The 27,436-nt window shown below is 38.2% G+C and overlaps 4 protein-coding genes and 3 long non-coding RNA genes across 8 annotated transcripts; 5 read left to right on the top strand and 2 right to left on the bottom strand.

Annotated features, from left to right (window-relative positions):
• Window positions 1–934: 934 nt before the first annotated feature.
• Window positions 935–2,591, bottom strand: LOC103440727 (F-box only protein 6-like). Its single transcript, XM_008379425.4, has one exon. The coding sequence runs from the start codon at window positions 2,126–2,128 to the stop codon at window positions 959–961; it is 1,170 nt and encodes a 389-aa protein (XP_008377647.1). The 5' UTR covers window positions 2,129–2,591; the 3' UTR covers window positions 935–958.
• Window positions 2,592–6,653: 4,062 nt separating this feature from the next.
• LOC103440726 (uncharacterized) lies at window positions 6,654–8,711 on the top strand. The gene is made up of 3 exons (XM_008379424.4): window positions 6,654–6,855; window positions 7,575–7,803; window positions 8,351–8,711. Exons 1-3 carry the CDS (start codon window positions 6,764–6,766, stop codon window positions 8,615–8,617), a joined length of 588 nt encoding a protein of 195 aa, XP_008377646.1. The 5' UTR covers window positions 6,654–6,763; the 3' UTR covers window positions 8,618–8,711.
• A 1,007-nt stretch (window positions 8,712–9,718) lies between these two features.
• On the top strand, window positions 9,719–13,055 carry LOC103440724 (uncharacterized). 2 transcript variants are annotated; one of them, XM_008379420.4, is made up of 5 exons: window positions 9,719–10,951; window positions 11,157–11,427; window positions 12,255–12,352; window positions 12,450–12,528; window positions 12,628–13,055. In XM_008379420.4, the coding sequence occupies exons 1-5, from the start codon at window positions 10,238–10,240 to the stop codon at window positions 12,717–12,719; spliced, it is 1,254 nt and encodes a 417-aa protein (XP_008377642.2). In that variant the 5' UTR covers window positions 9,719–10,237; the 3' UTR covers window positions 12,720–13,055. The 2 variants fall into 2 exon arrangements, 1 of the variants encoding a protein (XP_008377642.2); XR_003770639.2 differs by having other exon boundaries at window positions 9,723–10,951; window positions 12,116–12,352.
• Window positions 13,056–13,717: 662 nt separating this feature from the next.
• On the bottom strand, window positions 13,718–14,612 carry LOC139193562 (uncharacterized). Its single transcript, XR_011577786.1, has 2 exons — window positions 14,292–14,612; window positions 13,718–14,126 (listed from the first exon to the last, which is right to left on the bottom strand). It is a non-coding gene; the product is annotated as an uncharacterized lncRNA (long non-coding RNA).
• Window positions 14,613–15,323: 711 nt separating this feature from the next.
• Window positions 15,324–16,136, top strand: LOC114819243 (probable disease resistance protein At5g63020). Its single transcript, XM_029096838.1, has one exon. The coding sequence runs from the start codon at window positions 15,324–15,326 to the stop codon at window positions 16,134–16,136; it is 813 nt and encodes a 270-aa protein (XP_028952671.1).
• A 529-nt stretch (window positions 16,137–16,665) lies between these two features.
• On the top strand, window positions 16,666–18,146 carry LOC103440849 (uncharacterized). Its single transcript, XR_003770794.2, has 2 exons — window positions 16,666–17,467; window positions 17,789–18,146. It is a non-coding gene; the product is annotated as an uncharacterized lncRNA (long non-coding RNA).
• A 707-nt stretch (window positions 18,147–18,853) lies between these two features.
• LOC139193890 (uncharacterized) lies at window positions 18,854–19,667 on the top strand. Its single transcript, XR_011578422.1, has 2 exons — window positions 18,854–19,145; window positions 19,470–19,667. It is a non-coding gene; the product is annotated as an uncharacterized lncRNA (long non-coding RNA).
• Window positions 19,668–27,436: the final 7,769 nt, after the last annotated feature.

The raw sequence follows: 27,436 nt of genomic DNA, 5'->3' as shown, positions 1-27,436 counted from the left end.
TGATTATGAAATTCCATGTTTTCTGTTAGGAAGTGCCATGTGGAATGTCAAAATTTATCAGTGTGTGAACTACGAATGACTTGATCCTGTTTTAGGGTATGTAAGTTGTCTAAAACAGAGGTTAGATGCAGCCATGAAATAAAAGGAAAAGTTACTATGCTATTGGACCGTTGGTCGATTTTGGTCATGTCTCGGGAGCAAGACATGATAATTAAACAAGTACATGATGACGTCACGTGTCAATCTTGGATGAACCTCGAGATTGGAGCGTGATCCTGTGGGTGATATCCGTTATTGACATCTTATTGCATATCTTCGTTCGCGATATTTCATTCTACTAAACTAAGTGGATAACTTGCCCTGTGAGCAAGCCCATAATTAGTTTTAACTGTTGAATTTGAATATCTTGCCTTGTGAGTGATATCCATTATTGATTATTATCAACTTGTGTCTGCTCAACTAAGTGGATATCTTGCCCTATGAGTGATACCCTTTAGTATTAACTTATTTAATATTTCCCCTTTTTGCGAAATCCTTTCATATTACTAGATATCTTGCCCATTGTGTCATATACAATATTTTCTTAAACTTATTGAATATCTTGTCAGCAATATTCCTTCTGAACAACACGTAATTGGAAATTTATTTATTCTTAAATTTTTGCTTCGTTTGATTGTCATTTTTTTAAATTTATTATTATCAAAGAAATAGGGTGTTGTATCGTTACGTGCCTTGTTTTTTAGCATGACACGAACAACTTATGTTTAACGTCTATGGGTGATAACATTTCATTGCGAGGTACCAATCATGAAGTTTGCTCTACTTTCAAGAAAACAATTAATGAAAATAAAAGGTAAATTACAATGTTAGAGATATTTTAATTCGATCATTACTTTTCCCTTGATTAAAACACAAAATGGGTAAAGCAAAAAAAGGACAAAAAGAGAAGTTTGTTTGATTAGAATATGAATGAGGGTACAAGATTAGGGTATATAAGAACTCCCTTAATTTGCAAGTTCCTCACTTGTTTTCCTCTAATTGAAGAACACCCTTCAATCCAATACCATTCCCATTGACTCCTACTCTTATCCCCAACTTCCCTCCAAACTACCATTCCTGACCAAAGATCTCTATACAAATAAATAGCCCCATCACCACCTACACATTTTGTACTCGCCCAACTTCCCCTATCCCCCATCAATTTCATCCCCATTTCACTAGGTACCTTCTCGACCAATACCCAAATATCTCCCTCCCCAAGTTCCCATACACAAGCACCCGAAACACACACTCCGCCGCCAACAAGTGTCAACCTCCAATTGCGCAGCACCAGCACAGCAAATTCCAGCTTGTCTGCCATTGGGACACTCAGCTCCCTCCAAGTGTTTGACCCAATCTCGTAGCCCATTAGGCTATAGGCCCGGGCCGAAGTCATCCAATACAGCACCCCATCACAATACACACTCTCCTTTGGGGTCCAAACTGTTAGCCTCACAGCAAACTCCATCGGCATTGACCCGACGACCCACCACATGTCAAGCTGCGGATCGTACATTTCCAATGTAGGCTCATACGTGGCACCACCGCGGGATGCCTCAGACATCCCGCCTGCCACGTAGATCCTAGAACTAAAGCACGAATTTTGAAGGGTAGCATTTGTTTCACAGAATAATGAGTTGTTCGGCGACGCGACTGACCTGACTGGGACAACACCAACAGCTGGGTTGGTCCTTTTGATGTTCAACTTTGGGAAGGGCTTGTATTGCCTTGTGAAGGGGTTGCACAGACCCAATTGGAGAAATGTGGAAACTGTGGGCCTTAGCAAGATGAAGCTGTCCAGTGGGCCGACATACCTAACTGGGGCTGGTAAGAAATCCATGGAGAGAACATACCAGTTGTTGTTACTTGGATTGAGGGCATAGCAGCTGCATAGAGCACCATGGTCGTGCAGTGGCAAAGCTACGAACCAAGGCGGGTGATGATTCTGCAGCAAAAACGGGTAGTTACCGGCTGCGGAGGAGGCGCAGGCTTGCCAGTGTCTGCATGTCGACTTGGCGCATGCAAAAGAGTCGGCGGAGAGGAAGGAGAAGATGTTGGTGAGGAGGTCGCAGGGGAGGTTGTTCCACATAGTGAGAAGAAAACTGAGAGAACTTTTGCGGAGTGCAGTTTGAGCACACAAATAGTGGTGGATGTGGCGGTGGTGGTCGTAGTGCAATGATTGGTGGTGAATTATTTGAGGAGCATATTATGGCCTTGGGATGCGTGACCCACATGAGTACGTTATCTGACCCACATGTGAGAGCCTGTGAGATTTTTTAATGTGCCCAGAACACAGAATGGTACATCACGTGTCATTATATAAATAGTGTGATATGTATGTTAAAAAGTTAATAACTTAAAAATAAAAAATTTTACCACTTACATAAAAATACATGGTGTATCCTATTCCTGTAACAATGAAAAATTTCTCGTGTTTGGTTGTATTTTTTCGACTTTTGTAGTTTTGTGGTAAGAAATTGTGAAAACGGTGCTTGGTTTGAGCCAAGGGGCAAGTGACATCAATGAAAATGGACTGATATCTCTTCGTTTTGGCGTTTCTATTTTGGCAACTGCTTTTGTAATGATTTCAAAATATTTCACATTACAATTTTTTTATTCATGATTTTATCATTAAATTGATGATATTTTGTCATCTCTACGGTTAATTTTATCGTTAATTTAATATTGACCAGCACATTTTCACCTTTAATTAGAAGGCTAATCAGATCGAAGTGTGTCAACATGATTTCTATTTTTTATTTTTTATTTGAAAATGAAAGGTAGTGAAAGTTCATGATGCCTAAAAGTTTATTAACATTCGATTTAAGAAAAAGATGCTGTTTGTCTTTAGAAATAAGAAGACATTAATTACTCACATTGGAAGAAAGTTATCATGTATTCCTTTGATTCCCTTATTCATTTTTTTTTGAATTTGCAGATGATGACTTTTGCGGTGTTGTGCACCAACTTGCTCTTTTTGGTAATGTATATGGAGAGTGAGTGGTGTGTGGTGTGCCATGATTTTCGTTCACTCAATATCGCTGCTTTTATATATAAAAATTTAAAATTTAAGATTACCTCAGTTTGGTCGAACGCCCACTCATAAAATTCCCATGATCACTAAATCCCCGGAAAAAGGATCCGGCGAGGATCTTTTTCCGGTTGGAAACTTGTCCATGAATTGTAACGTGAAGATAAGATCAACAATTATAATTATAGCACGCTACAGTGACAAATTTTTTAAGCTTCCTTATAATTGTTGAAGCTTGAATGTATGATGTTGATGTGGTGTTTATCATCAACTAACTTAATCAGAGAGGTAACATGCGGCTTTCATTAGTTTAATCAACTTTATCCCGTCATTTTAGAATTATATTGTTTATGAAAATTATGGTCTTCCACTGTTTGATTTTAATCAATGGTTATTTAGCATTTATTATTGTGCTTTCTCTTTGATAGTTCATTTAAGATCGAATCGTGGATGATCACAATTTTCTTTGTCTATAGGGCCTGAAAACTGGATGTTAGGCTAAACTTATAAAAAACATAAGCTAACAGATCAAGTTTATGAACCACAAATCATTCAAGTATCAAAACTACAATTCGATAAACATAATAACCAAATTGACCTATAGAAGTAGTCCAAGAAGAAGCTATATCAGACTTCAAGTGGTGCACCTTTCCTTATAGAGATCGAAGATGATATATGAAGTTACCAATCTTCCATAGCAAACATTCTCCTCTATGAACAAATCTTCAATGCTCAATCAACAATAAGCCTTTGATTCAATATAGAGCGTATGTTTTATGAGAGTAGATAATTACTATATGTACACGTTCAATCCACTTGTCTCTCCTATTAGAATTCAAGTGGAATGCTAACAAGAAATCCTTGTACAATTGTGAGTGCAAAAACTAGGATGAAAATCGTGTTTCAATCATATATCGTCTAGAACAATACAAAACCTCTTTCTATAAGACTTATGTGCACCAATTTGAATCCAAATAATTGCCATAACGTACATTCTCATACTCATGTTCTAACATTCTCCCACTTGTGTATGAGTTATGTTATCTGCACAACTTTCAAACTATTGCATATAAGATCTAAAATTGAATATGTAAACACAAAAAATTTCGATGTCTACAAAATGCTTCCACTCATCTAGGCCAAACTCAATATTCAAAAGATTGAGTTCCAGTTTATAGAAATTCAATTAACTAACAATCATTTTTTATTTTTTGGTGAACTTAACTAAGAATCATTCCAACACAAAAAATGACTTATCATAATCCATATAGGAAGCCAAATTCTAGTTGAATGCTAACTCGCACGATAGGATCGCACTGCACTTTCAATCTTATTCCTAAGTAATTATTATAATTCTCTTATCATAAGACTTTTTATAGTTGTTTGAATCATAACAGCCGTCGAAAATCAACTTACTATCATGCTCATATTCCTACACGGGACTCTTAATTAAATTATCTCGATTGTTTGCAGTATTTAAACGGATTGTCATATAATTGGGCCGTACCTTGGCAAGGGGAATCCCTATTGTTAGTTTATTGAAGGGACTGCATCTTAAACTTTTGTTGTTCGTCACATCACTGACAGTCATGTACAATTCATTCAACATAATTTTTTCACAACTGGATTTGTCGGCAACAGCTCAATCAAACAGACAGCTCACTAGAAAATTCACGTTTTAGGTTTTAACTGAGCAGAAAGAGACCATTTATTAAATAACAGTGTTAGTTATCATCTATTTTCTTCAGAGATATATGTACTATGTATCTGAAGTTCTTTGTGAGATCTGTGTTGGAAAGGATAAATAAATATCCGTATGCTTTTAGGTTTCTCAATTTTTACTTTGTTGTTTTTGGAAGTCGAAGCAGGTGAAGATTCGATGGCGAGGTGACAGTTGTTTTAAATCTGCCAATTTGGTTGTATTCCCTTGAAGATTTTGCTTGTGGTCCTCCTATGCACACAAAAGGGAACAGAAATGCAGAAAACCGAACATGATTGTCGAAATATCTTTGAATAAAACATATAGGGATTTGGAATCATCTGGGCATCCAATGATTCCTACAGTTTTTAGGCAAACATCGGTGCAATTAGTTCACACCTTTACTATTTTACCCTATACAGATTAGTAGATAAAAATAGTTCAGGGTAAAGGTATAACAATTCAATCCTTTTGGTAAGCATTTTGAAGGACATTCGTATGAAGGCGTTTAACAAAAGAAAATATATACCTTGTTAGTGGATACGTCTAAGAGCTTGGTGAGACCAAAAATGCAACCACAATGAAGAGAATCTACAATGTTAGACATATATAGAAATTGAGTTGTTGAGAAAGCTAGTAGAACAAAGATACATATATTGTAGACTATCTTAATTAACACAAGTATTTGAGGGGCATATGACTAATCACTTGGATAATGCGTGCATTTAACCATGTTCTATTCATGGATTGCACATGTAAGACAAATAATAGGTTATATGATACCCATTATTATAGATGGTAGAGATGACATTGTAAATACGAAAATTTCTAAAAACCAACGAAACAAGAACACATGAACAAAGTAATAATTTTGTATTTAACAAGTGAATATGGTTAGCGATCTTTGGGGTAAATTTCCTCTGATGTGATATACAAGTATCTGAAAACACCAAAACATAAGTGTTTGATCTAGGGCCGTAGAAGCTTGTTCTTGATCAAATGAAAGTCACAATAACTTTTCTTGTGGTATGTGGTTCTTGGTTTTGGTGGTAAAGAATTGGCTCGTAAGAGGAGTGCTTAATAATTCTTCACAAGTGTCATGAAGAATTTTTAGAGAGCATTATGACTTTGTGGTGTGGCTGGAGGAAGTTGAATAAACTGAATTTGAAAACTGCACCGTAGGTTGGTATAACAGCTCTTGTTTCCGATTGGGGGGATTTTTATACTTAAAACAAACTATGGGGTTTCTTATTGATTACCTTTCTCTTGGTGGTTCTGCTCTGCCTTGTTCCATTTCCTTGGGCAGTATTCGTAGTTAGAATAAAGCAAGAACCCGCTAAGACTTCAAACTTTTGTCTCCTATTATTATAATCCAAAGCCACTTATAGTGCAACACCACCACCCATTGGATAAGCACCCACTTGAAAACAAGTTATGTGCAAGACACCTGACTTATTTTGAATCGAAAACTTAACGGAGGTAGAGTGAGATGACAAATTAATGATTTTAAAAAATTGATATGATAAATTGCTTAAATATTAGTTTATATGACTAATTGAAAAGTGTGTATTAAGTCATACAACATTTCAAAAAATTTCCTCAATTACATGAAATTTGAGTCTTTCTTCACGGGTTGGCTTCAGTTATACAACAAGAAGAGAAAATGTCATAGGTCCACTTATTAAGTAAACAATTTTAATTAGGAAGAGTTTGAATTTTCGGTGTGGCAAAATAACAAATTTCGGGTTGGAATTGAACTTTCTATCCAACTTGCACGCCTAGTCAGGACTCATTGAGAAAACAATTTTAATTAGAAAGAGTTGAGTTTTCCTCAAGAATTTTATTCTTTGATGAGTCATTAAAACAAATCTGAGTCAATTTATTCAAAAAGAGGGAAAATAAAAACTCGATGCACAAGTGTCACTCACTGTGTCTTGTACCGTGATAAGTTCCATTCCATCTCTGCCTTTTCCCCTTGTAGGGTTCCTCGTACCATGGCTTCTTCAAAGAAATGGGCAACCACCATATCTTCCATTGCTTCTTTTATATATTTCCTTGTCATTATTCTTCAAATTCCTCTTTTCAGGTAATTCTATTTCCCTTTCGCCTTCGTATTAATTTTTTTTTTTTAATTTACACTATCATGGTGATGCACGAAGCATAAGGTGCCTTTCTGTCTAGATTAAATGCCCAAGAAAAAAAAGTTTTCAAATGCATTCGTTTTTAATAAATAGGGTTCATGTGTCAAATAATCTCGGTGTTATGATTTCATTACCCTTTTCTGTCGAGGGGTTGAATTTATATGCAGAAGCAGACTGTTATAAAAGCGGCTTTATTTTTCATTTGTGGAATCTTGTATGCACTCATTTAAGTTATTTATTGGTACCCCATATACATATTAGTATTTTCTTTTATTCGATTGATATTCTATTTATCGGGACTTGAGAGGGGATTCAAACTTGAGTACAAATGGGGAGCACATTGCTCTAGCCTACTTGGCTACTGTCAGGTAGGCCGTTTATGCTGCATTTGGTCAATTAGCCAACTAGCAACTGGAAAATGATTGCGAAGAAATCAACCCATTTATCCAAATGATTATTTCAACAGCAGTAGTTTATCTTAGTCTTTTGATTACTAGAAACAAACAGAGTTAAAGTGGTAACGATATCACATCAGTTAGTATCTAAAATTTTGGGCTTTAGTTTGGTTGCTGCAGCCATCATGGCACCAAAGTTTTCATAAAACTATGATAGGCCTGTTAAATTCCTTTTAAAAGATTAACACATTGTTCCTTTTGCTCCACAGCATTCCCTGTACCGGCGGAATATGTAGAACACCAGTAGAGGTAACATCCTCACAGTTAATTGCATCTGAAGTATTTCCTTTATTTCTAGTGAAGGCGCTACTCTACCCGGGGGCCTTTGCGAATGCATTCATCAAGAACAAAGCAATCCCAGGCTATGATAACTTGAAGTTATATAACTTCACCAATGTAAAGGCAGCTGATGCAATCTCTGACCTACAGCGTCTAGAGGTTAGTATATCCATAGAAATATATGTCGTATCTTCAGAACCTTTACTGTGTTCGAATTTTATTAAGTTAATCTTAAGGGGGATTTATGTGTCAAGGTGTCATAAATTTGATGCTATGCGCTAAACAAGTAGGTTCTTCAATCTTCCAAATACTTATGTGTTGAAACTTTAGAATTATGCACTGCTAAAAAATGCAGCAGGACAAAGATTTATAGCTCTTTAGCGACATATTTCTGTTTTGTTTTCAGTTGTTTTTCTTGTGAGTAAAGAACGAGAGGAGGCAGAGGAGTGACGGTTTAGATACAAAAATATGAGAGATGTGAGGGGAGAATGTAAAATGATCTTTAAAACAAATAACTAAACACCGTTCAATTTTGAATGTACGTAGCGTAATCTAGATATTAATAAAAAAAAAAAAAAAAGAGAGAGAGCATAATCTAGCATTTTGAATGTAGAGAAAAAAGAAAAAGGAAAAGAAAGAGAGCAAGTACCATAATATGTTTAAGTTATGTATTACATTTTCTCACTTTTGGCCTGGCGTTTACCAGGTTCTTGTTGGAAGCTACTTATCAGTGGCAGGAGCATTTCTTGGTCTCATCAGACCAGGGAGAATGAGCCTCTTTGGTATGCTTCTCATCGTATGGGGGCTTGTAAGGGAAATCTTTTCGAGCAAATCAACGAGCACAGATCTTATATATATGTACCCAGCAATATCATTTGCCTTGTTTGCTGCCTTCTTGTCTATAACAAGAGATGTAAGGAGGATAATCCGTTGTTGCAGAGCTCCTCGATGTGTGAAAACAAAACTTATATAAGTTGACGTACGCCTTCGTTACTCATATATATTTTTAAACTCTTCTCCTTTGTATTCTTTGTTAATCATAATGAAAGGAACAGTGTGTTTGATAATCACTTCGTTTTTAGTTTTTAGTTTTCAACTTTTCGTGCTTGAGATATGAAGAAAGTATTTAAGGGAAAATGCTGCATTGTATGTCTTATTATATATACCAAGCTTTCGGTGGTTAGAATCATATGGCAGTATATAAAATTTAAGAGAATAATATACACATGGAAGCGTTAAGTATATTTGCAAAAGCATTTGGTACTGGCTGTGAAACTTACTGATTACTAAATGTTTTCTGGTGCTATCAACTGTAGTTTCAATAAAATAAAAATTAGGTACACCACTTATATATCCTAGCTGTCTATTTTAAACAGCTAAGGGAACCAAAAAAAGCTTTCCATTTGGACATTTTTCACACAGACAAATTATTTTTCATGAAATAGAGGGTCGATGGTTATAATTTATATGATGGGAATCATGGAGAAAACATGGGGCTGGTTACCATTTCTGTTTTTTTTTTTTTTTTATTTTGATTTTTGTGTTTGAGATAAAAATCATTGTGGAGGAAAAATGATGAGAGAGATGTAGAAGAGATATATAAGGAAAGACAGAAAAGGAAAACTAAAAACTAAATCCAATTTTAAGTTGCTTTCTTTTTCAAGATTTTGTTTTGCTTCGCTCTTATTTATTTTGTTTCCTCTCCCGTCTGCCTTCTTCATCCTTTTTTTTTCCATATACTTTACTCATATCTCTAGCACGTAAAATGAAAAATGAAAAACTAAAAACTAAAAATGAAATTACTATCAAACAGGGCTACATGACCAACCTCTAACTCCTAAGTAATCAAATTTTGGTTTTTAATTACTGCAGTTTAGAGTAGTTAAACTAATCAACAAGTCAAATATATTATTATGGCCCTCTGTTGGTTTGCTGAAACATGATGTAATGCCAAATTTGTCACTGTTATCAGATGCCAAACGATTTGTCCCCACTTTCTTGACTATTATTCCCTTGATGAATCATGTCCCTCTCTGTAGGGCCATAAAATATAGGTCCTTCTAGCGATAGTGACAATAATCCTCAAATCCTGGAAATTTTGTATCTTGTCTGAGTCTCCTCTACTTATCTAAATTTCCAATATAGATTTTGATCTCAGTGTTCTTTACTTCCGAATGAATCAAGCCTCCCCAAGTAGTATTCAAATTTACGACATATTAGTTAACAGTCGACTGCTCTACCACTGAGCTACTGAAGAAGAACAAGTGAAGAGAGAGAGAGAGAGAGAGAGAGAGAGAGAGAGAGAGAGAGAGAGAGTCCATGATCTGCTTAGAGGATTGCAATCTTGGAGGTTATGATTTTTGTTTGAATTGCATACTTTGAAATATCTGAATTGACTCATTCAGTAGTTTCCTTGTTAAATGTTAGTTTACTGTTGAAGTTCATAACTTTTGAAGGTGGGTGTTTATTCTGTGGAGCCTAATGTAAAGTTCAAAGTATAGAAGGTTGTTGTCATAGGCTGCGCAACTCAGAAATCTGTGCAGAATTATATGGTTTGAGTAGTAGTTCTGGAGTTTTTGCTGTAGATTGATAAATGGAAGCAACGTCCTTGCGCCCTTCGAACTATCCTTTCTATAACTTGGGATTTGTAAATACACATAGAACCCTTTATATGACGATGTTGAATCCAGGTCAAGCCAACACTCCATCCCCAGTTCTCTTGCACACAGATGAAACTGGCCCGTTTTCAGAGTTTAAGAAGGGTTCTGGTTCAAGTACAGCTTTAAGAAACACTGCTCCCAGAGAATCATTTCCGGGTCTACCAAACACAGTTGGCATAATTGGAGGGCTATCTGTCGATTCTAGTGTTAAATTTCTGAGAAAACTTGTCAATTGGAGTTCAAGAGATGGAGAAAGTTGCCCTCCTTTTGTTCTTTGTTCTGACCATGTTTCAAATAAAGAGCTTTTATCAATTGAGAGAAGTTCTTTTCCTTCTGTCAGCAGTAAAAGTGATGGTCCTGAATTCGATCCTACTCCAATTGTGGAGAATTTGCTGAGTAAGAGGATTTTTCTTGAAAAATCGGGAGCTCGTTGCATTGTAATGCCTTGTCACATATCACATTCTTGGCATGATGAAATTTCTAAGGGATGTTCTGTTCCTTTTCTTCATATTGGTGAGTGTGTTGTCAAGGAGCTCAAGGAAGCAAAGTTGAAGCCGCTTGAAGCCGGAAGTCCTTTGCGGATTGGAGTGCTTGCAAGCCATGCAACTTTGACAGCAGGATTCTATCAGGAGAAACTGCAGAGAGAGGTGATCCCATTTTCCAGTTTCTGTTTTAATTGTCTAGTCTTGTATGATAAGCAATAGTAAATATGTTTTAAACAGATTACAATTCCCCAGGACATTAAATCGCATTCATTTCCTACCAGTTAAATATGAATTCCTTAACTATACTTGTAATTTTTTTTATTGCTACATCATGTTATGATATTCATTTTTCGTATTATAAATGCAGGGATTTGAGGTTGTTCTGCCGGATAAAGTGACCATGGAATACTCTGTAATCCCTGCTATTGAAGCCTTAAACAGAAAGGACATAGAGGGGGCACAAAATCTCTTGAGGATCGCACTCCAGGTTCTTCTGGCGAGGGTTGTGAATTCTGTTATTCTTGCGTCCGATGATATGTTAGGTCTTCTTCACCTGGATCCTCTTCTTAAGAAATGCATTGATCCTATGGATGCCTTGGCTAGGTCAACCACAAGCTGGGCTCAGTCTACTAAAAAAGGTACATGGAAAAAAGAAAAATGCAGGTCCTCCTTACATCCCAGTTTGTGCTTGAATGTTAATGTTAATGCAAAATCTTTGTCTGTCAATATAGTTTTGTTGCCTGGTGTCGTGATACTGCTTTTTCTCTTTTGTAGTCATTTTGCGAATTGAAAGTGCCTCATACGTTTGAATTTTTTGGCATCGCTGTAAAATTAAAAACTACAGAAATTAGTCTAGCATCTGTTCCATCTTTAACACTTCTACAGTTCTACTTTGAGTCAACATATCCTTAATTCTATTTTCAAGTGGAGGGACACTTGAATAAAAACTTCTCTCCACTTATATTATGACATGTGGTGTACTGGGTAAAATCTCTCCACCCCAGCCCAACCTACCCCATCCCACAAGGTCACAGCCGACCCCAAAGTTCAAGGCTGGCTCTATCCCTTGAACTTACAGCAGTGCTAACAGAATGAAACTACGAGCACGAAATGCATAAAAAAAAAAAAAAAAAAAAATCCAAATGGAAGAAAGAGAGAATAAAAGGCAAATTCAAAATGGTCCCCAACCATCCCTCCTCAGCCCTCAGATAGTGGGTCTGAAACAAGGAAGAAAAACATTTCGAGCAACTTCGTCTTCCCAAACTAAGCCATTCCACCTCTTTGTGTCTCCTTCGATGATGAAATTGCTTGTTTGAAAATTTGAAGGGTATCCAGATGTTCCATATGCGCCAGAGGTGATGTCTTTAAGCTTGAATGGTTCCTGTAACCATTGACGAGCCAATTCCTAACAATGTATCTCATGAATCATTCTTCTCTATCATTTTCATGGTGTTTCATGGTGAAGATGGTTCAAAGAAGAAAAAACTGAAGAAGAAAAAGGATCCAAATGCACCCAAAAGAGCGTTGTCTGGTTTCATGTTCTTCTCAAATATGGAGAGAGATGTGAGTTTTTTATTTTCTATCTACTGGTTCTAACTTTTGGTTCAAGTTATTATTGATGTTTCGAAGAAATTATTGACCTTATTTGTGTTGACCGCAGAATGTCAAGAGAGAGAACCCTGGAATTGCGTTTGCTGATGTGGGGAGAGTGCTTGGAGAGAAGTGGAGAAAGATGTCTGGTATGTGTGATTCTACTATATTACATCTTGTGTGCTTCCACAACATGGGGAATTTCCGCGAAGTATAACTTTGTTAACATAATGTTTTCCATTTTTCAGCGGAGGAAAAGGAGCCATATGAAGCAAAGGCTCGTCAAGATAAAGAACGCTACAAGGATGAAATTAGAAGCTACAAGAACCCCAACCCATGAACGTAGATTCACAAGGAGTGCAGATTGGACGAATTTCTTGTTGAACCAGATGATGAATCTTCTTCGTCTCCACCAATGATGAATTTCCTTTTGAACCAGATGATCAATTCACGAGAAGACTGCAAATTCATGCACGCAAATAGACTCACACGTGTGAGAACCAAGAACAAACATAGCCAAAGGAGAATTTTCTAAGCTTACCTGCAATTGGAAATAAGGTTTTCATGTGACAATTTTTTATTTTTTTTGTCAAAACATTCATGCGACATTTATCTTGTAAACTGAACATATGTCTTTACAATAGCAATGTGCATAAAATATGTCTTGTACTGAAAATCAAGAAAGATGGTACAAAATTTTAGTTTCATGCATCATTTGTATCATCTATCTAATAGAGATGTGACCCATATGTGTTGGTGGGTCTTACCTCTATTAGATAGATGATACAAATAGATGATAAATATAGCATTACTCTATTTTTGTGCCTTTTTGTTTTTTTTTGCCTGATGTGTTTGTAATGTAGGTCTTGCCATATTGTTATGATTTTCTGAAATTTTTTATTTTTTGAACAACCGATATTATCTACACTAAGGGGAGGAGGTGGGTTAAGCCTCATAATGAGCTAGCAATAATGTAGTTCAAATTCACCTTTGGCAAAAATCGAACCTAAGATTTCTCACTTACAAATGAAGAGGAATACCACTAAACCGTAGTATTAAGTGGCTGAACTTTTTTTTTATTTTTGAATGTGAAGGAAAGGGCAATATTAGGTTTATTGAATATTTCACCAAATTGTGTTGCTCACTTTATAAATACAGATTTCACATGACTTGATGCGAAAAGAAAAAAAAATGAAAACATCCAATTCCTTTAATTTCAAATAACCTGAAACTTGTCTCGATAAAACATTAAATCTCAAACGAAACCCTATTTGCAAATTTCCTTGTTGAGACGAGAACTCAATTCACAACATGAATCCTAAAAAGTCTATCTTGAAGTCTAGAGTGAATTATTGGGTCTTCGGATTAAAGTGACATTGAAGTTTCTGGTGAGCCCGACCGACACAACGTAAACGTACAGGCATTGAAATAATTCATTCCACATATCATCCTGTTTACAAAACACTTACCTAATTCCTCTCCCAAACAAAAGTACATCTTTTCATTTTCAGTATTCCTACAAGCCATGGGGAACATTTTCTCAGTCTCCATACCTTGCGATCCCACGGCTAACTTCTGCTGCTGGGCTTTCCTTAGTCAACAAGCAAACTACATCAGCAAGCTCGGAGAAAGCCTTGAAGCTCTGGATCGATCTTTGCAAGAACTGACCATTTTAAAGAATGATCTCGTAAGAAGGGTTGAGGTTGCCGAGCTTCAGACATCCATGATGCGCTTGGACCAGGTACAACTGTGGATTAAAATTGTGCGGATCAAGAAATTTAAAAATCATGTTGCTGCTCAAAGAACTACTCTTCCCGCTATAAGTACGGGAAAAAAGTGTTTAAGATGTTGGTGGAAGTGGATTCCTTGAAAAGCAAGGGAGGGTTTGAAGAGGTGGCAACATAAAGCTTACCGATAGGTGTAGTCTATGAAATGCCTACTGAACAAACAGTGGGGATCGAGTCGATGTTTGATGAGGTCTGGAGACATGTTGAAGATGAACAGGTGGGAACAATCCGGTTATATGGCATGAGAGGGGTGGGTAAGACCACCCTCCTTACCAAAATCCATAACAAGTTCGCCCTTAGTACTTCTTACCATTTTGATCCTGTGATTTGGATCGTGGTCTCAAAAGACCACAAACTTGAAATCCTCCAAGATAAGATTGGTGAAAAGCTTGGGATTCTTAATGACAAATGGAAGGACAATGAGCCGCATGAAAAAGCTCAACACATCTTCAAGTTCTTGAGTAAGAAGAAATATGTGCTATTGTTGGATGATATATGGGAGACGATTGAAATGACTACAGTTGGGATTCATAATCCAGAGATTCCTAATCCAGTGACTCCTGGTCCAGCTAACAACAAGAAGTCGAAGATAATATTCACAAATCGCTTGGAGCATATATGTAGTTGTGTTGATGCTCAAATAAAGATGAAAGTCACGTGTCTAATGCCGAACCAAGCATGGACCTTGTTTCAGGAGAAGGTGGGCAAAGAAACTATTCAAAGTCATCCAGATATCCCCAAACTTGCGCAAGTAGTGGCAAATGAGTGTGACGGTTTGCCACTTGCAATAATTACAGTTGGTCGAGCCATGACGTGCAAGAAAACACCCCACGAATGGAAGCATGGAATTCGTGTTCTAAAGGAATCTGCCTCAGAGTGTTCCATGATGGGGGACATGGTATTTCCTCTCTTAAAATTTAGTTACGATATTCTACCAAGTGAGAAAGTCAAATCATGCTTCTTATTTGTGCTCTATTTCCGGAAGATTTCCTGATAAGTAAAGATGATTTATTATATTTTTGAATGTGTGAGGATTTTGAAGAGTATGTTAACGTAGATGAAGCAAAAAAATGAGACTTACCATAGGAACTCTCCTTTCTGCATGTTTGTTGGAAGAGGAAGGAAATTTTGTAAAAATGCATGACGTAATTCGTGACATGGCGTTGTGGTTAGCTTGTGACTCTGGGAAAGAAAACGAGAGCATCCTCGTGCACACAGGTCTCCTGGGAACGCCAAATGTGAAGAAATGGAAGAAAACAAAAAGGGTATCATTGGTTGGTAGTGATTTTGAAAGTCTGGTTGAAACACCAAAATCTCCAAATCTGTTGACCCTATTACTTAGAGGTGGAGGAGGTCCTTTGAATATGATTGCTGATGGCTTTTTCAATCATATGCCTACTCTGGGAGTTTTGGATTTGTCTGAAAATCTGAACATAACCAAATTGCCATCTGGCGTTTCCAACCTGATTTCGTTACAACATCTCAATTTGTCAAGAACTGGTTTAAGAAAGTTGCCAATTCAGTTAAAGGCATGCGTAAGGCTAAAGTATTTGGACTTGGAGCATATGGATGAGCTTGTTTTTGTTCCACCGAATCTAATATCAAGTTTTCCAGTGCTAAAAGTTTTGAGAACTTTAGCATGCGGTTCTTCAGATAGAATTCATTTTGATGGTGAGGGTGCCCTGGTAGAGGAAATTCAGGGTTTGAAATACCTTGAAGTCTTGACGTTAAGCGTACGAAGTAGCTCTTGTTTCCAAAAATTGTTCAGCTACCACAAATTGGTGACCCGCATTCGGACTCTACAGCTCTCGGATGGCAAGAACCAAGCAAGCTTTCTAGACATATCATCTTTGGTGGATATGAAACATCTTGATACCCTTTATATTCGGGATACTCCTAATTGGAAACGATTGGAAGTTTATTGGGCAGGACGAGCACCCAATGATCCCCGGGATTTAATGATGATATAACAAAATTGCTTCCTTTGCCTTCAGTGCATAGACGTATCACGATGCCCAAATCTCACGGACTTGACTTGGCTCATTTTTTCCCCAAATCTCAGCCATTTACGTGTAGATGCCTGCAATGATATTGAGAAAATAATCAATTTAGAAAGACTGGGTGGAGTTGGAAATGTGGTACAAGAACTGAACCTGTTAGGGTAAAATTGGCTATTCCTAAACAAAACGCCTGAGTTTGTAATGTCATGTTTTTCGTTGTAATTATTTTAGTTTAAGTTTCTCTCAGTGCTCTCAATCACAAAAATGACAAGCGTTTCAGAGATATCACTAAAGTAAGTTCGGCATACATATGCATTCATACAGTCTAGATTTATGTTCAGTGGGCTATTTAATTTTGGCTAAAATGTTGAATCGTATTGTTCATTAATAAAAGAGTATTGGGTTTGTTTGTATAATTAAGCATGCTAAAGCCCATCATTTTAAGTCAGCTTAAAACCCTAGCATATATATACATATGTACCTTCAGGATCCTAGTCTTGCCGCATGACCTTGTTTTGCTTTTAAGATTTAACTTGCTGTTAATGTCTCTGGTTTTGCATCTATATCTCTTCACCTAGTTATCTCATTATATCTTAACTGATAAGTGATTAGGTCTTATTAGGCTTGTGGCTCACGCGTATATGATAGGGATAAGAGAGTCTAGCTGTTGCACAGATAAATAGAAGTCTTAGTTACCTGGTTCAGTGGCTGCCGCTAGATTAACAGAGCATTAGCACCGAGTGCATCAGAATATGTTTTTATGTTTTGGTTGCCGCATGCTTTAGATCAGTTTAGGGTTTTTCTTGCTGCTGCTGCATATGCATTTAGGCTTTTCCGTATGGTATAAACACTAGCTGCAATGCATTAAACAGATAGAAAATTTCATGAGCCGCATATGCATGAATATTGGGGTTCTTAGATAAAAGCATCTAAAGGCAGCAGCCTTGGTTTTTTTTTTTTAGCAGAAAGAATTATTTTTATTGCTGCTATCTTGTGGTTTCAACAACATGCGTTTTTAAAGAGAAAATATTATTTTCATGCTGTTTTCATTTAAGGTTTTAATTGAATGTCAATTATGAAAAAATGCCTTGTGATTTTCGTAATTGATTGTTTTTCAAATAAACACTTCATCATATAAACATTTTGTATGATCGAGTTAGTATCTTACAAAGTTCGAGGAAAAGGTGATTGACGATCGCGTTAGTGTTGTGCCACTTCAACTTGAAGACTGAAGAGAGATCGAGTAGCAAAGCGCGGAGACAAAACTGCCTACTAGTATGCGTGTCTAGTTGATGAGTTTTGTAAGTCTTTCTCTACTTATTTCTCTAGTGTTTGTCCTGGCTTGGGAGCCCGAGAATTTTCCCAGTGGTGGGTTTTGCCTCATTAAATCCTACATCATGTGTGCACTTTTTATTTATTGGTTTAATTGTATATGAGTATGATAGTTTGATATGTGATGTGAATGTGGATTTAATTTGAGAACTGAAAATTAAATTGAAAATTGAATTGGATTTTTAAATTGGAACCTATTCACCTCCTCTAGGTTAAACTAGTACCCATCTTAGAACTTTCAGAACCCTTTTGGAAAACTTACCTTTCTGATTTTGAGTTCACTTCCACAGCTGAGAAGCGTATATGATAGTGCCCTGCCCTTTCCGTACCTGAAAGAAATCAAGGTAACTGCATGTACAGTGCTGAGAAAGCTTCCATTCAACTCCAGAAGTGCTGAGGGGAGCAATATTGTAATTAGAGGACATGAGTACTAGTGGTCTTTCTTAGAGTGGGAGGACGAAGATGCTAGAAAAGTTTTTCTTCCCTGCTTCCAAAACACGACAACTAAGTGAGGCAGCGAGAGGGCCTTATGTAAGAACAAAGAGGATGGTTCTGCTTGTATATAGGTGCATACCATAATATATTCAATATTGTGCTGTTGTTTGGATATTCAAAGCCTCTAAATTCCATATTCTGTGATTCTTCTCATTCACTCTACGCTTCTATATATTATGAGCTTTGTGTATATTGTTATTGTTGAACCTCACATTGGGTTCTAAGAAAATCATGCATTCTACTACTTTTATACAATTCACAGCAGACTCTCCGGTCACCATTGTCGGTCAAAAGATGTAGAATGCTTCTGTCCTCTTTTAAGTGGCAGCTTCTTCAGCGCTGGACATTTTTCTCCCAAGATTTCGGCATCTTGTACAAACTGAAGGCCAAGGAAGCACACGTGATTCGTCATAGGGGTGGGTTGGAAAAATCGAAAACCAAAAAAAATCGATAGCCGAACTGAATTTGGTTGGTTCAGTTTTGATTTTTGAGGTATGAAAATCGGACCGGACCGAACCGAACCGAACCGAAATATGAAAATCAAATATAAATATTCAAAACCTATTGGAATGAAGATTTGAACCCCTTTCGTCCAGGTTGGGGATAGCTTATTCAAGCCAACTTGATAGTAGGCTTTGTATTGCTATAATTGTACCAGCATAATATTTATAGGTATTCTAATCTTTAATGTTTTATAAAATTTATAAATCTTACAAACCCTAGCAGCCGTCACTCCTTTACCTTTTCATTCTCAAACACTCACACACTCTCTCTCTCTCCCATCCGCTGCTCTTCCTCTCTACTTCCTCAGTCTATCTCTCCCTTCTTCTTCTCTTCCTCCCTTCAACTCTCCTTCCTCTCTTCCTCTCTCCAACCTGCCAAGTCCATGGTTGTAACATGGATCTTACTTTTTGAAAGGATTACCACAAGAGGCGTAGGGTTTGTGATGAATTTATTTGACAATCCCCATTTTTTCCCTCTCCAAATCGTATGCCTCTTGTCTCTCTGCTCCTCGTCTAATATTCCTTGCTTTTTCCATAAACTTTCGATCTATGCTTTTCAAATACAAGCCAAATAGTTTTTTAATCTGGGATTCATATGGAGGTCGCACGGTCCAGACATCCATCTTTGTTCCTCCGGATTTCTTTAACAGTAAGTATTCAATTTCTCCCTTTTTTTCTTCTTCTGTTTCTTGTTTAATTCTTTGAGTGCTGAAAATGGTAGTTTTTTTTTTTTTTTTTAATTTTTTTAATTTATTTTTTATGTATTGATTAATAGTTTTTATTTCTTTGGTTTGTTGACTATGCTATGTGAATTTATTTGTTGACTATGCTTTGTGAATTTTTGAACAAAAATTGGTTGATGTTGTTCTTGGATTTGTCTTTGTGGAGACCTATGTGGTAGAGATCTTTGGTCTTTGGATCTATACTCTTTATTAAACCCTTGGATCTCGTCTGTTTGGCTGTGTTCTGACAGGTGCTCGTGGCCGGATGTTACAATCGGCGAGGCGTCGGTTGGTTGGTGGCGAGGGTTTGAGCTAGTAAGGATGCTCAACGGCGAGTGCTGCAGTAGAACCCTAGGTTTTCTTATGTTGTATTTTATGGCTTGGGCCTGTACTGTTTGTTGGATCTATTGGGCTACTTTGGCAGGTTCTCTTTTGGGTTAGTTTATCAATATCCAGATCTTAAAAAAAAAAATAATAATGAAAAAAACCGAATCGGACCGAAACCAAATCGAAACCGAAAAAAACCGAACAAAAAATTGAATCGAACCGAAACAAACCGAAATTTCGGTTCGGTTTCGGTTTTGGCAAAAAACCAAACCGTTTCAAACCGAACCCAGCCCTAATTCGTCATCCTTGACATCCGAGGATCTTTACGTGCTCGTTCTGCACAATAAATTTCAAATTCGTCCAAATTAGGATATTCCACAATGTGAAGGATATGAACATGTTTCATATTCTTCAGAGATGATATATCTACAACATCTGAGTGATTCTTTCCATCTTAGAGGTGTAGAGTTCAAGTGCAGGTCATCAAAAGCGTAAAGACAGAGCAGGTCATCAAAAGCGTAAAGACAGAAATTCCTCTGGAGCTTTACCAACGCCAGGAGTACCTGTTACCAATAGCATGGCTACTGGCCTACCGTTGTATATTCAGATGTCCATCCAATCTTAAAGTAAGTCTGTATTTCTTTTACTGTTTCTTCATGTGAAGATTAAGACCTATTGTACTAAATCTGAAACCAAATGTATCCAGAAGGGGCCATCCTGGCCCCAAACACGACAAAGGTTTACGTCCCTGTCGTGCCACTATAGTTTTAGTTTGCAAGAAGACTGTAAATTCATGCTCGTAAACAGACGCACACGTGTGAGAACCAAGAACATAAATAGCCAAAGGAGAATTTTCTGAGGTTATTTACACTTGAAAATAAGATTTTAACACGGTTCACACTAGCCAAACTAGTTTTTGCCAGTTACATTTGTTTGTACCATACTTAACCAATCCCCAAACTACCGAGTACCGGTCAACGTTATACCGTCAAGGACTCAGAAGAGTTTCCTTCCAACCAGGAGGCCAATCATAGCGCGACACATGTTAACATCAGAAGCTAATCCTAGCGCGACATGTGTCAACATTAGAAGCCAATCACAACATGACACGTGTCAATGTCAAAACAAAGCTAGAAACTTTATTCTATAAAAGGAGATCATTCTACCACAATATTTCCTAATGTCATTTGTACTAAATCATTCACGAGGGCTTGAACTTATGCACTTGTATAAACCCTTCACAATTAATGAGAACTCCTCTACTCCACGGATGTAGCCAATCTGGGTGAACCACGTACATCTTGTGTTTGCTTCCCTGTCTCTATCCATTTACATACTTATCCACACTAGTGACCGGAGCAATCTAGCGAAGGTCACAAACTTGACACTTTCTGTTGTACCAAAGTCCTCACTGATTTTGTGCATCAACATTTGGTGCCGTCTGTGGGAATGACACTTATTCCCACTCTTTTCAGCTTTGTCAAGCTGGTTTCCACCATTCGTAGACTCTCTTTTGACCAGGCATCCCTCTCCAACATGGGGAACGAAGGAAGCCACATCACACATAATGACACCCTTTTTGCACCTAGTGCGAAACAACGAAAGAATGAAGGAAAGATGGTTGCTCTTCAAGCTAAAGTCTATGAGCTAGAAGCTCAGAACAATAAGATAACAATGAAGAATGAGGTCTTCCAGCAGCAGTATGAGAAGCTCTTTGAGACGCTCCATGAAACTAGGCGTACTCAAACATACGAGCTCGTTACCCCTGTGGACATCAACCATCATCTAGATGCCCCCCAACACGGAGGGTCACTTTCCTTCGACATGGGTATCCCTGATAAGGAGCGAGCTGATCATTAAAACATTGATCAACATGAGACTTCTCTCAACCCAGCTGCTGAAGCAGGAGAAGTGAAGGAAGACACCTCCTTGCAGAAGGGTTGGAAGGATTGAAAGCCGTTTATCGTGACTGTCGAGACTTTCTAAAGCAACGTCGAGATAATCCCTTCCACATATGCTCGAATATCAATGACCCAAGGGTTTCTGAAAGACTCCATCCCCTCCCACGACCCAGCCCAGTTGCCAATCTAGGGAATGAACGACAGGTCCCAGAGGAACATGAAGGTACAGGGGACTCGAAGGTATTCCGACAAACTCTCCCTAGAAGTCAGTACATCGAGTCCAAGGAAAAACCACACGATCTTGCTTAAACTTTCCTACTTCCAAGAGGCAATGGAGACTTACGAAAGAAAATTCCAATGGTACATGACTCTACTTAGGACCCCATTATCCTACAGCTCATTGAGGAAGTAAACAAGTTGAAGGTCGAACATCAGGCTGAGATACCTAACTGGAACCAACCCAGGTTTGGCCCTCTCACAAGGAGGATTCTCGACATCCATTTTCAAGCGAAGACAAAACAAAAGCTTGGTTTACAACTTTATACTGGAAGGGAGGACCCGATTGAACACCTTAAACTCTTTGAGTCCACCATGGCATATTAGATGCACACCGACGAAGAATGATGTCTTCTCTTCCCTTCCATCCTCTCTGGCAGAGCTCTAAACTGGTATTGTCGTCTTCCACCTGAGACAGTAGACTCATTTGAGGAACTGAGGAAACTGTTTGTTTCTCAACACATCTTCTAGACCGATCACTTACATTCTGCAGATGACTTGTATACGATTCTCCAGAAGCCGGACGAGTCACTACGAGAGTATGCTGATCGCTTCAACCATGAGTATTCTCGCTGCGCTGAGGCATATGACAAGACCGCCCTCAAGGCCTTCACGGCAGGCCTACATGATTGTTTCTTTAAGTACATGATCAATGCCAACACTTGGAAGACTTACTTTGAGGTGATGGCACATGCTTACAACCACGCCTCTACCGAAGCAAGGACATATCAAGGGAAACCCCCCATAGCCACCCTTTATTAGTAAGTGGGGAGTGGAAGCCAGACCTACCCAAATGAGAAGACCTCAACCTTCCAAACGGTAACGGTGCCTCTCCCTGGCTTACTTAATACTTTGACAAGTCAACAGACATATCAATCTTAGGGCAAAAGGAAATATTTCCATCCTCACCAGTCTTATTTTGGTAAAAGGAGTAAGGGACACAACCACTATAACCAAGGGTATCGCCATGATAATCCCCGACCCCAGGCAGTCAACACAGTGGGTCAAGCACGTGTCAAGACAGGCCCTACCCTGAAGTGATCACTCATATATTTCATGCATTTATACCATTCATTTCTAAAGTCTTTGGATGTTTTTTGTGTTAAAATTGTGGCATTTTACCTTACCTTGTGTTAATATACAGTTAATTTTGTTGTAGGATTAATTTCAAACAAAATGGGCAGAAAAGAATAGAGAAAGGACAGAGTGCAACACGGCATTAAACAAAGGAAGGAAGTGGACTATCAAGAAATTGAATAATAAAAGAGGAAAGGGAGAGACTTGCGGATTGTGTGGAGAAAGAAGAATGAAGAATAAGAAAATAAATAAGAGGGGAGACATGGAATGATTGAGGAATAAAAGAAACATAAAGAAAGGAATGGTGGAGGAAAGAAAGAAGAAAGGTGGCGGAAAGAAAAACAGAAAATGATAAAAGCAAAGAGGATGGCAGACAAGAAAAAGAAAAGAAGGAATAAAAAAAGATTATGAAAGAAGAATAAGAGATAGAGACACGGGGAGAGCATATAGAAGCACAGAAAACTGTGCTGAGAAGAAGAGACGGACAGCAGGGGGAGAGCAGGTCAGAGGGCAGAGAGACGCAGCAGGGTGACGAGAAGAAGCAGGGGAGATAGACACTGAGCAGGAGGGCAGAAGCACAGAAGCACGGCAGATCTTCTTTTCTTGGTTTTATCTTCTCAAACCTATGTTTTACTTTTGGTTTAATTTGAAAATAATGTGTAACTAAATTTATTTTGGCTAGAGGTTAATTCAAAGCCATGAATATATATTTGTAATATGAATTGATTACCTTCAGTTGTGATTTCTGAGTTGTGATTTAATTTGCTTAACTGCTTGATTGATAGCTTATTTTTGTATGTCGATTAAGAATGCATACTTAATTTACATGCATGAATTTGACGCTAGAATATAAGGGAGTTTCACCTAATCGTTATGAACTTATATTCACAAGTAGTGAAGGTTGCTAGTCACAATCACGTTAAGTAAATTCTTGGCATAAGTTTCATGCAAATCATAGTTACGAATGCCTCGTCAATGGTTATAGTTTTCACAAAGTTTAATGATCTTTGATTGTATCTCTATTGTGCTTTTCACATAGGGGACTTTTGAAGAATGTTTTGAATTGTTGTATGTGTTTTTCCGTCCAATTCAATAACTTAAGGAAAACTTGAAGATTAAAAAAGTGCTGTTCACTGTTAATCTGAAGTATTGAGATTTACAATTTATTGAAAGAACAACTGAAAATCAATTTAGGTTGCATATGTGTCATGTGTGGAGAAGAACCCTCTAGCTAGTCCGTCACCTATCATTTCACCTTAATTTCATGCTTTTGTCAATTCTGTAATTTATTTAAGTTTAATTTACTTCTCGTCAAAACCAAACCCCCTCCATTATTAAATTATATTATTTAGTTAGTTTTCATTGTTGTTAGTCTTTTAATTCAATTTCCGTCCATTTCAGTTCCTAGTGTCTAATTTGATTGTTTTCATTATTTTGAGTCATTCTAAGTGTGTTTCGAGTTATTAGAGTTTTTAGCCTAGTTTTGTGTCCTTGAGTCTTGTTTAATATTTTTAAATTAATTTAGAATAGATTAGCAATCCCTCCTAATCCCCGGCCTAGAACGATCCCTACTTACATACTTTACTACAATTGATAAAAAGAGGGTTTAATTTTGTGTGTTAACTTATTTTTCACATCAAGTATGTGGCATACACACCTTTAAATGCCACATGTGTGGCCATTTACCCTAGCATAGCACACCTGATACCGAAGCCAAAGCCGAGGCACCCAGATTACAAGCCCACGAAGAACATGGGCACGTTTTGCTGTTACCACGAGCATAACAGCCATGACGGCGAGAAGTGTATCACCTTTCGTGATCATATTGAAGCTTTGACACGAGAAGGAAAAATTGATCAATTCCTCCTTCACCCTCCAAGGGGTAACCGTAACCAACACCAGGTGAATGTGATATATTCCATAAGTGGCGGCACACCCATATCTAAATCTTCCAACAGGGCCATGAAAAATAGTGAACGGGCTTTAAGGCTTGGCCACCAAGTGTTTCACGTGGAAGACATTAGGGGAGGCAAGTATCAAAAGCCAAATTGGGATCCAATATGTTTCTACCCTGAGGAAGAAAGAGGTATTATCTACCCTTACAACGACCTACTGATCGTGGAAGCTCACATAGCCAACTTTGAAGTACGACGAATCCTGGTAGACACGGGGGCTTCGGTCAATATCATGTTTGCTGAAGCTTTTAAGGCACTTAATGTAGCTAAACACTTACTCGATTGCTCGATTTCTCCTTTGATAAGCTTCTCTGGTGATGTCATGCAACCTTTAGGGAGCATACACTTACCTTTCACCATTGGTACATGCCCTTACACAGCTACCATTACCACTAACGTCTTGGTGGTTGATTACCCAACGGCATACAATGTCATCTTCGGACGCACAAGCATTAATGATCTCAAGGCCATGGTATCCACACATATGTTGTTGATGAAATTTCCAACCCCCTATGACAATGGTTACATCAGAGGAGATCAACTTAGTGCACGATCATGTTACAACACTTCGGTTAAGCAATAACACCTGCTTGTGCCCAAGGAAACCTTTTCTATACATGACCAAGTCATAAAAACCAGGCCAGACGAAGCCAACTTGGATCTTCACGGTGGTAACAGTCAACCCAACGATCCTCGAGATGACTCTTTCACCCAGCAAGCACAACCCGCCGAAGAGTTGGAAAAGGTTTCTATCTCAAAAGATTATCCAGATCGCATGGTGAAGATTGACACCACCTTGTCACCACCCATTCGGTTGACATTAATCTCTTTTTTGCAAAAGAACACTGAGGTTTTCGCCTGGTCATACGAGGACATGCCAGGCATCTCTCCCGATATCATATGTTATCACTTGGGTATTCACTCCAAGACCAAGATGGTGAGACAGAAGCGAAAATCTTATGACGCTGAACGATACGAAGCAATGAAGGCAGAAGTTGAAAAACTCAAAGGCATAGGCTTCGTCCGTGAATTCAATTACCCAACATGGGTAGCAAATATGGTCATTGTTAAGAAAAATCCGACCAAAGAAAGTCTTATGCTCTAAAAAGTTTTGTGGAGAATGTGTGTCGACTACACCGACCTAAACAAAGGATGCCCAAAGAATAGCTTTCCTCTTCCTCTCATTGACAGATTTATAGATTCTATGGCAGGGTGTGAACTCATGAGCTTCATGGATGCTTACTCAAGATACAACCAAATCCTCATGAACCCTCCAGACCAAGAACACACAGCCTTCATTACTGACAAGGGACTATATTGCTATAAAGTCATGCCCTTCGGCCTAAAGAATGCAGGAACGACTTATCAGAGACTAGTCAATTCAATGTTCACCGAACAGATTAGGAAGAGCATGGAAGTTTACATTGATGATATGCTAGTCAAGAGTAAACATGCTGACCAACACATCACCAACCTATCTGAAACTTTCACAATTCTGAAGAGGTATCGAATAAGGTTGAACCCCAACAAATGTGCCTTCGGTGTAGGCTATGGCAAATTCTTAGGCTTCATGATAAGCCAACGAGGCATTGAGGCTAATCCCGAGAAGATCAAAGCAATCCTCGACATGAAGGAACTGGTAACTTCAAAAGATATCCAGAGCTTTACTGGTAAGGTGGTAGCCTTAACTAGGTTCATCTCTAAGGTCACAGACATATGTGCTCATTTCTTCAAAGTACTTAAGGGAAGTAAGAAGTACATTACATGGACTAATGAATGTGCCGGGGCATTCAAGAACCTCAAGGACTACATGAGTAAAGCCCTTATGCTCTCCAAACTTGAGGTTGGTGACATTCTCATTATCTATCTATCGGTATCGGCTTCAGCAGTAAGTTTCGTTCTCATTCGAAAGGATGGTAAAGTCCAACGGCCTGTCTACTACGCTAACAAAGCCTTACAAGATGCGGAGACACGATACTCCAACATTGACAAATTGGCTCTAGCATTGGTCATGTCTACTCGAAAACTTCGCCCTTACTTCCAATTACACTCCATCATCGTGCTTACCAATCATCCTCTTCAACAGATACTTCAAAGTCCTGAAACTTCGGGGCAAATGATTAAATGGGTGATATCATTGGGTGAGTTTGACATCTCCTACCAACCAAAGCCAGCTGAGAAAGGCCAAGCAGTGGCAGACTTCATCGTCAACTTTACATATCATGTTGACATTGTTTCTACGCCTAAAGAAGTGGTTTCATTACCCTCGGAAGCTTAGAAAATAGAACCAACAACCCCAGCATGGAGTCTATATGTTGATGGCTTGTCCAACCAACATGGTCGTGGAGCAGGACTAGTCTTTATGACCTCTGACAAAGTGGCGATGAAGTATGCTCTTCGTTTCAAATTCAAGGCGTCGAATAATGAGGCCGAATAAGAAGCCTTCATAACAGGCTTACGTTTGGCCAAACACCTTGGGGTTAAACGAATTAATATCTTTAGTGACTTCCAATTGGTGGTTAACCAGGTCACCAACAACTTTGACGCTAAGGATAGCTCCATGGCAGCATATCTGGCACAAACACAATTGTTGCTCAAGCACTTTCACTACCAGATCACCCAAATTCCTCGAGCGACAAATAGTCATGTTGACGCTTTGGCTCATCTCACCTCAGTAGTGGA

This window comes from Malus domestica, chromosome 17, assembly GCF_042453785.1.
Source record: "Malus domestica chromosome 17, GDT2T_hap1".
Classification (NCBI taxonomy): domain Eukaryota; kingdom Viridiplantae; phylum Streptophyta; class Magnoliopsida; order Rosales; family Rosaceae; genus Malus; species Malus domestica.
Note: the sequence above shows the minus strand (reverse complement) of the source record. Positions and strands in the feature narration are given on the sequence as shown.